At 40.2% G+C, this 11,890-nt stretch overlaps 1 protein-coding gene across 1 annotated transcript; it reads left to right on the forward strand.

Moving 5' to 3' along the window:
• The first annotated feature begins 505 nt into the window (after window positions 1-505).
• On the forward strand, window positions 506-6,196 carry ankk1 (ankyrin repeat and kinase domain containing 1). The gene is made up of 8 exons (XM_084419959.1): window positions 506-762; window positions 1,027-1,306; window positions 1,546-1,697; window positions 1,782-1,831; window positions 2,030-2,185; window positions 2,741-2,841; window positions 3,996-4,020; window positions 4,137-6,196. Exons 1-8 carry the CDS (start codon window positions 566-568, stop codon window positions 5,390-5,392), a joined length of 2,217 nt encoding a protein of 738 aa, XP_084276085.1. The 5' UTR covers window positions 506-565; the 3' UTR covers window positions 5,393-6,196.
• The last annotated feature ends 5,694 nt before the right edge of the window (window positions 6,197-11,890 follow it).

The following is an 11,890-nucleotide window of genomic DNA, read 5'->3' on the forward strand; positions in this document are numbered from 1 at the left end:
TAAAGGTTCATTTGCATCACACTTTGACTTAGAATAACATTCACTTCACAGGTCTTTGCTAATGTGCCAAGAAATTCAAGAGGCAGTGCTTGAGAGATTAATGAACAGTGGGAAAACGTATATTGAAAATGTGACATGCATTTTTTTGCACTAAATTGTGTTTAAGTTGTGTTGAGCTGCAAGATAATTAATCATAAAACCCTTCAATTATATATTTAGCATCAAATATCTTTGGATATGTCACTAAATTAAATCAAATAAAATGCAGCTTCTTCCCTAACAACAAACCACAAACACGGTAACATATGAGGCAATCTCTGCTGTAAAAACATGAAGCTGGTATATCCAGTTATCCAGGTGTCCCGCATAAATCTCTCAACCTCACCTGTGCAACTCATTCAAAACTGGTTTTGTTGCATTTCTATTCTAAAAATCAGTGCTCTGACTCCTCCCACCAAAACCAGCAGTCCTTTTTGTTTAATATGCATTTCCTTGACCTGGTTTCTGTGTGCCAAGAAGAAATGTTGAAGGACAGAGTCTTCATTTCCTGAGCCTGGAAACCAAAATGACAGAAGATAATTCCAGTGTAAAGGATTCTTTGAGAGATGGCTGCCTGGAGAGATTTACTCATTTTAAAAAAGACGACTTTGAAAATGACTGGGAGAAAGTGGTTGAGCGCAAGTTTGGTCGAGTCTATAAGGTGAAGCTTAAAGTCTGGCGGGAAACGTGTGCCCTTAAGACAACAACCAATGATGATTACAGGTACAATTACACATCAGTAGAAAAAAATATACTGTTATTTGTAAGTAGTTGGCAGTTACCATAATGACAAAGTATTATAAACGGACATTTTTATTGAAATTTAAATATGTATATATAAAACTGTATGCTATATATATTGTCTGTATTTTTGTAGTTCTCATTATATTTGTATTTTGTATTATTATTTTTATTGTCTGCTCTTTATATAAAATATTTGCATATATTATTTTATTATCAATTATTTTACATTTTATGACCCAACAGGAACATGATCGAGATGTCCAAAATTGGAAGAATGAAGTTCAATTATTTAATCTCCATTTATGGAATAAGCAAAGATCCGCCTGCTTTAGTGATGGAATATATGAGAAAGGGATCCTTGGATAACCTTCTCAGCAGTCATTTCTTAATGTGGCCCAAGAAATTCCAAATGATCCATGAGATGACGATGGGCATGAATTTTCTGCACAGCATGAAACCGCCCATCCTTCATTTAAACTTGAAACCAGCTAACATTCTTCTTGATGATCATCTTCACGTAAAGGTGAGTCAGATACTGTCATGTTTTAAAATGTATCTGAAGTAATTTCTGGTAAAAAAAATAGACTCTACAAGAAAGAGAGCTAGTGGTTTTGCTAACTCTTTAAAATAAGGTTGTATATATAGTTACAGCTTTTATAGTTCTTGGTTAATGTTACTTTACATATATGCAATATGTTACGTTAAAATATGCAACCCCATAGTGTTGTTGCAGTTTTAGTTTTATATATTTTCTCTTTAAAGATTTCAGATTTTGGCCTCATTAAATGGGAGGAGTTCTCTAGTAAGACTGAGTTTATTGAACACCTGACAGCTCGAGGGAACATAAACTATGTGCCTCCAGAGACCTTTACACAGAATTCTGAACCTCCCGAAACGAAGTATGATGTGTACAGGTGAGAGTTCATAACATTACGGTATGTGCATGAATTTGACAATGAGTTATATGCCATGAAATAATCATCTAACCATTCTCACAGCATTTCTATTATTATGTGGGAAATTCTCACTCAACAGCGCGCGTATCAAGGTAAATATTGTTCCTAATTTTGCCACTTTTAGTTCAAATTAGTTTCAGGCCACTTTTGTACTGAATTCATAGCATATGCCTTTTACACTCTGTTTGTTATGAGATTGCTTGAAGCACAAGCTGTGACTGTATTGTTAAACTCATTATTTGGAGTTAATATAACACTCCAAGCAATTTGTTCTATTTTTCTTGCCACAGGTCTGACTATGACAGAAATATTAATCAAAGTGTCATCTGGCAAAAGGCCTGGTGTAGAGAAGATCCCTGAAGTCAAGCCCCCGGAGTGCGAGGACATGATCGGTGTCATGCAGCAATGCTGGGACCAAGACTGCAGCCGGCGACCTGCTTTCTGTGGTAACAAACCTCCTTTTTTTTTCTTGCTTCTGTTTAATGAGGAATAGTGCTCGATTACAAACAGACAAAATGCATTCCTGAAGCCTCAGTAGAAGTTTGCTCGGTCGTCTCTCTGGTCTTATTCCTTCTGAAATAACAATGAGCAATGAACCAACATTGTTGCACCTCTTATCAACCTCCCTGTTTCCCTGCGATTGTATCTTCATCAGGTCACCTTCAGTAAAAGGTCTAATTAAATTAGTGCTAATGTTTGTGTTCAAGCATTAGTTTAATAAGCTTCTGTTGTATTGTATAATGAGCTAAATATGATTAATCTTGTACATCAGATAACTAAAAGTGCAGTGTAATTAGACCAGTTATGACCCCTGCGCTACAATTTTATCTCGCATTTTACACTGCCAATTTAGATGTAGCTAAAAGGCTGTCAATCATTGGCTGGCCATTTGCAAAAAAAAATCCCAAATGATTACTCTTGTGTGAAAAGCCCTAAAAAAGGCAAGAGCAAAAATGTTTCCCGAAGTGACATTCAGCTCCATCATCTCCATTTTTCTGCAGAGATCGTTCGGGTAACTGAAGTCCTCAGTGAAGTCTTGAAAATACCAGAGACGGTTTCAGGGGGTGAGATAAGAAAGCGTCTGCCTGAACAGGTATTGAACGTAAGTGACTCCTCCAGTTCATGTTTAGACCACACTACACCATCAGCACATGAGGTGTTAGCATGAGTAATATTAAACAGTGCAAAATATTTATATGCAAAACATTTTACTCCAAACTAAAAAAAAAATCGTACTAAAGTCTTTTTTAAATGTCATAACCACATTAGTCCGACTGAAATTGGACTAACACTTGGACAAACAGAACTAATGCGACTACAGCTTGGCTTCGTTCAGCATTTATTCACGTTAATCGAACTACAATTGGCGTCAGTGTTGCATGCTTGCTCCAAACATCAGTAATGATGCACAACGTGTATTATACATAAAGATTATCTAGCAAGACTGCAACCTGCGACCTGCATTCTCTGATAACAAACATCAGTTAACAGACCTAGATAATGCGATAGCAGCGTACGTTAATCGTACGTCAGTGTGCCTTAGTGTTGTGTATATTTTCATTCTTTTCAATTTTTTTAGAGATTATGGGCCAGATTTACTAAACAGGGCAAATTAGTGTGAGAGTGCAATTCCAAAACAGCGCTGATGGGAGTAGAAAGTTCTGTGCATGATCTACTGACGAAACGCAAATTAAAGAACACAGACACAGCCGGATCATTTCCATAATGACCAATGCAATCTACCAAGAGCAGCGCAATTTAGAGTCTGGTTTAAGACATGCTTTTTTGGGGGCGGTAAATAATGGTGCAAATACCAGTAAATTGACTAGTGCAAACCTTAGTAAATCACCTTGCATGATTCATTTACTCTCCTCCCATAAATTTCGCGTCTGAAAGGGAAACTCTTACAAATGCATATGCAATAAGGTCAGCCGCAAAAATAACTGTCCACGCCTTTTTAGCGCTAATATTTCACTGCGTGACTTTAGTAAATCCTGACAGTAGTTTTTAATGCCAAAAGAGGGTTTGCGCAGGCGCAACTGTTAGTAAATCTGGCCCAAAGACTATAGCTCAAGTACGCAAAAGAAAGCACTGTAGTTCAATTATAACTGCGCATGTAAACGTACTTACATATCGATCAGCACAACAAAAACTACACACAAACACACATTTCTTTGAAATCCATGACAACAACTATATATTTGCTAGTCACACAATAGATGTAACATGAATTGAATTTTGCTTTCTCTCCATTAGCCAAAGAAAACAGCTGACGCTTCAGGCAAGTGTTTTGTTCTCACAATCAGTGTCTTTCTTACTTTCTGCACAAACTGTACAAACACACTCTTACTGTATATAAAACTGTCCACCATCCCATTTTGTTCCTATTCATTACAGATGATTCTAGCATTCACTCTCTGCTTGTAAGAAAAGACTTTGAGAGCTTTAAGAATGTTCTGCGAAAAGAGCATGTATCGACGCTCTTCCGAGACAACAACACTCTCCTTCATCACGCCGTTGCAAGCGGGGACAAAGAAAGCGTGCGGATGGTCCTGGATCTAGGAGCCTCTGTGAACTGCCAGAGTGTAAAAGGCTACACCCCACTCATTGTTGCAGTTCTCCGCAAGTTTTACGACATCTACAGCTTGCTGACAGAGCACGGGGCCGACGTCAACCTCAGCGATGGCGACCAGTGGACTGCCCTGCATTTTGCAGTGCAGACTGGCGATGACAGAGCCGCTCGCCTTTTGTTGGAAAATAAGGCGAGAGCCGATGCCAAGGAGAAGGACGGCTGGACGCCTCTGCATCTAGCTGCTCAGAATGGCCACGAGAACATTGTGAGAATCTTGTTCCCGCGTCTGGATGCCGTGGATGAGCAGGAGCACCAGTCTGGCCGTACGCCACTTCACGTGGCTTGCATTTACGGCCATTTAGAGATCGTCAAGCTCTTGCTCAAAAAGGCAGCTGATGTCAACAAACAGGATAACCTTCAGTCCAGTTCCCTACACTTAGCGGCAGATGAGGGGCACTTCAGGGTGGCCCGTTTGCTGGTTAATAGTGGGGCTGATCTGAAAACAGTCGATAAGCAAAGCTACAGTCCCCTTCATTTTGCCGCTCTGAAGGGTCACACGGGTATCTGCAGACTCCTGTTGAGTAACGGACTCGACCCCAACATCAGAACCTATCAAAATTGGACAGCCATGCACCTGGCAGCCTTGAAAGGCCATCCGGAGACTATCCTTGTGTTGGAAGAGCACCATGGCTCAGTCAACGTCCAAGGGAAAGACGGCTGGACGCCTCTGCACCTTGCCTGCCATCATGGACAGGAGGGGGTGGTGACGGTGCTGCTAACAGCAGGTGCTGACCCTAACCTGGCCGAGGATAACGGCTGGACGCCCCTCCACTTAGCCTGTAATAGTAGCTGCTTCCCTAGTGTGCTGCAGCTGATATCCCATCAAGCCAATGTGAACGAACAGAATAACAGCCAGTCAACTCCATTGCATTTAGCCGTCCAGCTCAGCAACATCCCCATCATCAAAGCCCTGCTGATGAATAATGCACAGCGGGGTATAAAGGACTCGAAAGGATGTACCGCTTTAACCTTGGCTCAGCGGTGCAACAATACAGAAGCTGTGGAGCTACTGGACAGCTAGCACACTGGTTGAGACTCTGGCGGAGAGCGAGCCGTGTTCAGTGACAGATAACTCTACCATTAGAGGGAGTCCAGCATTGATTCCTGCTATCGATTTCCTTCCTTCCTGCAAAGCCTGTTCTTATAAACACTCACGCTGTTGTTTTGATTTAGATTTCTAGAATTTAACGCCTTTGTTTGGGTTTGGTTTGGAGCTCAGGTGTGTTCTGGGAATGGAAGTGTTAGGAATGAAGGATTTTGACTAGCAACATGTAGTGAAAGTCAACAAAATCATAATTGTGTCAGTTTATTTATAGTGAATAATTCATCAGAGCATTTTATTCTTACAAAATCCGTTGTTTGTTTGTAATATTTAATCAAAACATAATAACTTGCTCTATCCCTGAAACTACTTTCCTTTCCTTTTACGTTTGCACGGGTTAATGAATAATGTTAAAGGGATAGTTTACTCAAAAATGGAAATTCTGTCATCATTTACAGTCTCTTGTGTTGTTCCAAACCTGTTGGATTTACTTTCTTCTGCGGAAAACAAAATAAGATATTTTGAAGAATGACTTCCATTGTATGGACAAAACAAATTACATGACTGTAACATGAGGGAGAGAATTTTTTGAGTGAACTATCCCTTTAACTAGAAGCCAGATTGCAATACCTTTATCAAACTCACATTCAGTCTGGCTCCATTCTGGTGTGTAACGCCCAAATTTTTTCACAATCTAATCTATTTACACACTTTTTTTTTTTTTTTGTTGTGCTCAATATCCCATTCAACTTTAAAACACATCATATTAGAGGAATAAAATAAGTAATATAAAAATAAAATAAAATAAAAAGAGAGAAAAAAAAGTCAACCACAACATGGTAATCATATATTTATCATCATTCAATGCATTCATGCTAGTATGAATTGAATTCCACCAATGTAAAACATACACATGTGTACAGTAATGTTATGGGTAAAAAATCACAACCATTTGTGGCATTCAAATGGCATGTTACATTCACAGACAAAAGCCAAAAAAAAAACCTGTTTTACAACATGCTTATCACTTCCCAGAAGGCTTCCGCTCACGTTCGACAGCTTTGTCCTAAATACAAAGGGCAAAAAAAACTAAAAACTTTCTACTTTAATGTATTGGTGCATTTCAGTCATAAGTTGACACCAGTTCACACATAATATATGTATATTATGTGTGAACTGGTTTCAACTGACTTTTCCTCTAGTGAATATGTTAATAAAACATCAATGCCTTGTGAGGGAATCAGAACACATACAGACTATTATCACAGGCTGTGGTTTGCTCTGCAGCCTCTCAACTGTAATGTACATGACACTTTACTTATCTCATTAATGTCAGCATAATAACTAAAGCTTTGAGAACATCTATAGCATGGATTGATGCAACCCTCATTGATATGCAGAAATATGAAAATAAATGATCTTTTTTATGTAACAACATGTTGTCAGGCGTTTTTCTCTTGGAGAGAGATTTTACATAAGTTTTGAAAATGGATGGATAAGATCATTTCAAGTTATGTACAGTATCGAATTCCAAGTGAGTAAAATAATAATTTGTAAATAATTCTGCTTAGTATTGTATGTGTGTGTGTGTGTGTGTGTTTACACGGATAAAACAAATGCAGATTAAGAGAGGGCTTCCCACTGTGTGCTTTACACTTGTCAGATATACTCAATTTAATGTAATTAAATAGTTGTTAGTGTTTTGATCCTGAGAGGAATTTGTGCGGGGACATTTTTCTTCAAAGCTTCAAAACGTTCATATTACCAAAGCTCAAAATATCCCCTGTGGACTATTGCTAATGCAACAAAGAGCATCATATGCGGATTAGGTTTAAATCTCCACAGCAAATTTGATCAAAATTCATTTATACACAAGACTGCACATCCAGAGAAATGTGCTGAAAAATACAGTACCATCTCAAAGAGTCTTTTGGGGTCCTTCAGGCAAGCACATAGACAGCTCTACTAATGAGCGGTTGATTATTCACCCAGCATGCACTGAAACCCACTTCCAGAGAATGACAGGTCTCAGTGTCAACACATTATCTGTTGCCATAATAATTATTTTGTTTACATTATAATTGCTACAGTGTGTCTTTTGCCACCCCATTAATTATGGTTTTGTGGATTTCAGTCCATGTACGTTATATGTTTAAGTTATTTACTATTATTCATTTAGTGAGCATAAACTGAATATGTCATGAATTGTTTAAAAAAAAGACAATCTCACAAAAGACTGAAAGGAATCATTTGGCACTGGAAAGCAAACAAATACTATTATATTTATTATTTTATGAAAACTTCAATAAATTCAATGCCAAAGGAAAATATACACTTGCTTCATATTATATTAAAGATTTTTTTGTTGTTGCCAAGAACCGGGCAGTTCAGAACATTTTTATTGATAGATCTAAAAGAAGTTTTTTCTTCTACCTAATACCACCCGTCATCCAAAAAACCTCTGAATCACCTTTTTGGGAGTGTAGTGGTGAAAGATGCTGATGCAGGGTTCATTCCCAAATGTTGTGGTAGTATGAAATAATGGTTACAGATTATTTGTCATGTTGATTGAAACTGGCTTTGTGAATGCCTTGCGGAAGATAAAGAGCTTCTGCATATATGATTCAGAATTCCTCAGAGATGTGCGTATTGTCAGATTTTGTGGCACTGTTGTTTATTTAACACTGAAGTATGATAGAATGAGGTTAATGTCAAATTTCATGACAATGTTAAAGGTATAGCGGAGGATTTTCTTTTTCCGGGTGGATCATCAAGACTATTGGTCCTCCTAAGTGTCAATCATTCTGGTGATATGTTTACGTAAGGCCGTCGTACGTGCTCATGCACACGATTCACACGATGGCGTGCGCTCAAAACACAGGTTGGGCTTCCCACTGATGCCTCAGTCGCGAAGTTTCTACTTGACAGGTAAAGTTTGGCATGCTATTTGGAGAAATCCATTTAAAATCACTGCTAGTAAAAGTTAATGTAAGCTATGATTAGCTCGTGCATGCTCTCTCGTGCACACGTTCCCTCTCGGGAACAGGTAGAGTGTTGCGCATGTGCATTTTTTCAAAAAGTGGAGAGGGCAGTTCTTTTCTAAAATTCGGGAAAATCCTCTGCTATACCTTTAATAATATGGGAGTTTTAGAGGGAGTTTGTCATTGTGACATGGACAACATGGATGCCTTCTCTTTACCTTAAACTGAACCTTGACAAGACTCCTGTACACAACCTTAATCACTCACTTCCTGATGTTTGGAACACCAAGGAGTTTTCCCTAGACAACCAATTGTCCTTCACCGATCTTGTCACATGCTGGACAAAATAATGACAATCACTTTTCATCCACGTTTTCCCCCAGATCTGATATCAATTCAATAAATTATTGTAATTCACTCTGAACTGGTTGCATCTGCCTGAGTGTATACAAAATTTGATGGAATTCCTCTAAATCTAAAAATTCTTCCATTCAGGTCAGTCCATCAGCTGCTCATACCGTATTTGCCACAATCAAATTATTGTTTTTGACATTTATCACATCCAGAGGGCTGGCTTACTGTCAGAAGTGTCATGGCCAACCTAATTTGCTCTCTCTGGTGTGTATTTTAAATGCAACTTCAAACAAAATGTCAAAAATAAATGTCTTTCTAAAATGTCATATATCACCCTCACATGGCGATTGCCATGTACTTTCTGCAGACTGTTTGCTTTAGTTTAAGCTTAATATTTTATACCTCATTCTGTGTGAAATGTAAAGGTTTAATTCTTGTTTGGAGCACAGTAAGAGTTATCAAGCTTTCTATTTTAGACACAATAGAAATGATCACTAGCTGTCAGGTGTAATTTTAGCGGTCATAACTTTTTAATGTAATTTAAAATAAGTTTTAAGGGGGTTCTGAAAGCACGCTACAGACCGTTGACAGCAAACAATGCCAAGTATTTGAATTTGAGCAAGCAAGATCATTGCCCGCTGATGCAACAGCAACCAATATGTTAACGACATGATTGCTATTAATAAGTTAAAGACCTATCAGCCTGCACCATTTCATGCCAGAACTATGTAATTGTTTTAATCCAGAGCAGGTGGAAATGGACCTTTATCTATTCCAAAACTTTTGTGTGATTTTTTTTTTTTTTTTTTAAACCTTGCTCAAACAAACTTTAAATAACAAATAAAGTTCCCTTTCGAAAGGGACGCCTCAGCGTGACTGATGACTGAAAACACTGTACAAACACGGCAATCGTATTGGCCGGCGTCAGCCATGACGTCATGCTCTAGCGCGACCAGGAAGTATAAAAGGAGGCCTAGAGAACATGTCATCCTCTTTTCGTCTTCAGGGACTGGTTTACTGACACTGTGAGTATGGCAAATACAGACAAACACTTTAGGAAGTGTGCCGACCCGTTTGAGAGATTTCTCACACCTGGTGACACTCACAACCTTTGTGTTCGCTGTTTGGGTGAAGAGCACGTGCGCTCTGCTCTTGAGGGGGCGGAATGTGTGGATTGTGTCCACAAGGAGGTTGTGAAGGCATGGAAGAACCCGTACTCCTCTCGCATTCACTGCTTCCAGAGGACCAGCTATTCAAATGTGGAGGGAATACGAGAGCACGGGTATGTGTCGATGCCTCCCATCGAGGAGACGTTTGCGAGCTATCTCTCGCAGGGGAAGGCATCGACACTAAGAGCTCCAACCCTGCCATCTAGACCCCTTCAGACTACATCTCGTCAGGCTGGTGCTGCGCTGCACATGATGGCAGTGCTGCAGGCGTACCAGGCTGACCTGCTGAGGGACCTGGATCAGGGCCAGGGTTTATCCCCTGATGCGGTAGCTGAGTTGCGCCGCTCCACAGACCTGGCTCTCCGGGCCACCAAACAGACAGCTACTGCGATCGGACGATCGATGGCGGCCATGGTGGCCACGGAGAGGCACCTGTGGGTGAACTTGGCTGACATCGGGAAGAAAAAAAAGACCTTTCTCCTCGATGCCCCAGTTTCGTCTTCTGAGCTTTTCGGGACCTCCGTTGAGCCGGTGGTCGGGAAGTTCAGGGAGGTGAAGGCGCGCTCAGCGGCATACAGATCCTGTATACCGCGCTGGTCTGGGCCCGCACCCAAACAGCCTGGGGGTCCTGGCCCGTCTCATTTTGAGGAGCGTAGACAGGGCCAGCGGGACTCAGTCGCCATTGGTCTAACCAGGTTTGTGGCTTCAGCATTAAGCGTGATAGCCTCCCTGGCATGGGGGTTGACTTCAGTCCCTCTGAAAGTAGCAGACTCTGAACCATACTCCCTTAAAGGAACCCCCCTCTCAAAATCGGGTTGTGGTATCCAATCTCTTGAGCTGGTGCTCAGGCAGTGTCCGTAAGGAGGAATGCTACTGTTAGCCTGACGTGTAATAAGGGGCTTTAACTTTGAGTTAATGTGTTTGTGCTTGTACAGCCATAGTTGCTAAAGCATCCCCTCAGCATGGCAGCGTGGGTATCTCGTTCCCCTAGCGCTTTGACGCAGTGCGAGTTCCCTTTCGAAAGGGAACGTCTCAGGTTACGACTGTAACCTTTGTTCCCTGAGAACAGGGAACGAGACACTGCGTCTCGTCGCCATGCCTCCGGTCTGCTTATACAGTCCCTTCAGACGAAGAAGTGGATGACATGTTCTCTAGGCCTCCTTTTATACTTCCTGGTCGCGCTAGAGCATGACGTCATGGCTGACGCCGGCCAATACGATTGTCGTGTTTGTACAGTGTTTTCAGTCATCAGTCACGCTGAGGCGTTCCCCTAGCGCTTTGACGCAGTGTCTCGTTCCCTGTTCTCAGGGAACCAAGGTTACAGTCGTAACCTGAGACGTTTTTCCACAGTTGAAACACTGACTGGACAAGTTCGTGCTGAAACTTAGTAGTAAAGTGTAAGAGATCGATTAATGCGGCTCTGTGACGAACTGGGGCTTCCATAGCGATCTGTCACGCCCATAGCTTCAAAACGACATTTATTGTCAGACTTTTGCGGTAAAATTAACATGATTTGAAAGCTGAGACGTGCTTATAATTTTGTTTATCCACGGCTCGTACCGACTCAAAATGATCACATTTCTGTGTGCATCAAAAAAAAAAAAAAAAAAGATTCATACATAATTCTAAACAAATTTTATAAATGACTCTATTATTATAGGACTTTAACATTGTAATCAGTTTGTAGCAGAGAAGGGTATATGGTAATTTTTTTCCCTCTTGACGATAGAGTAGATCATGGCACAAAATCACAACTCAACACATTAAATGAATGGCTACAAGAAGTTCTATTTATTTTTGTAATTTTATCTGAATATTAAGATTTGTGAGATTTAGTGTGTCTAAAAATTTGTGACACTGTATTATTGCTGAATATCAACGTTTTTTTCCCCTATTTCATAATGACGATTTGTGGACACATTAAAATAGACTACTAAAGTAGTGGGACGTCACATTTTGTGCAATGAACTCAC

This window comes from Rutilus rutilus (assembly GCF_951802725.1).
Source record: "Rutilus rutilus genome assembly, chromosome: 9".
In the NCBI taxonomy this organism is placed as follows: domain Eukaryota; kingdom Metazoa; phylum Chordata; class Actinopteri; order Cypriniformes; family Leuciscidae; genus Rutilus; species Rutilus rutilus.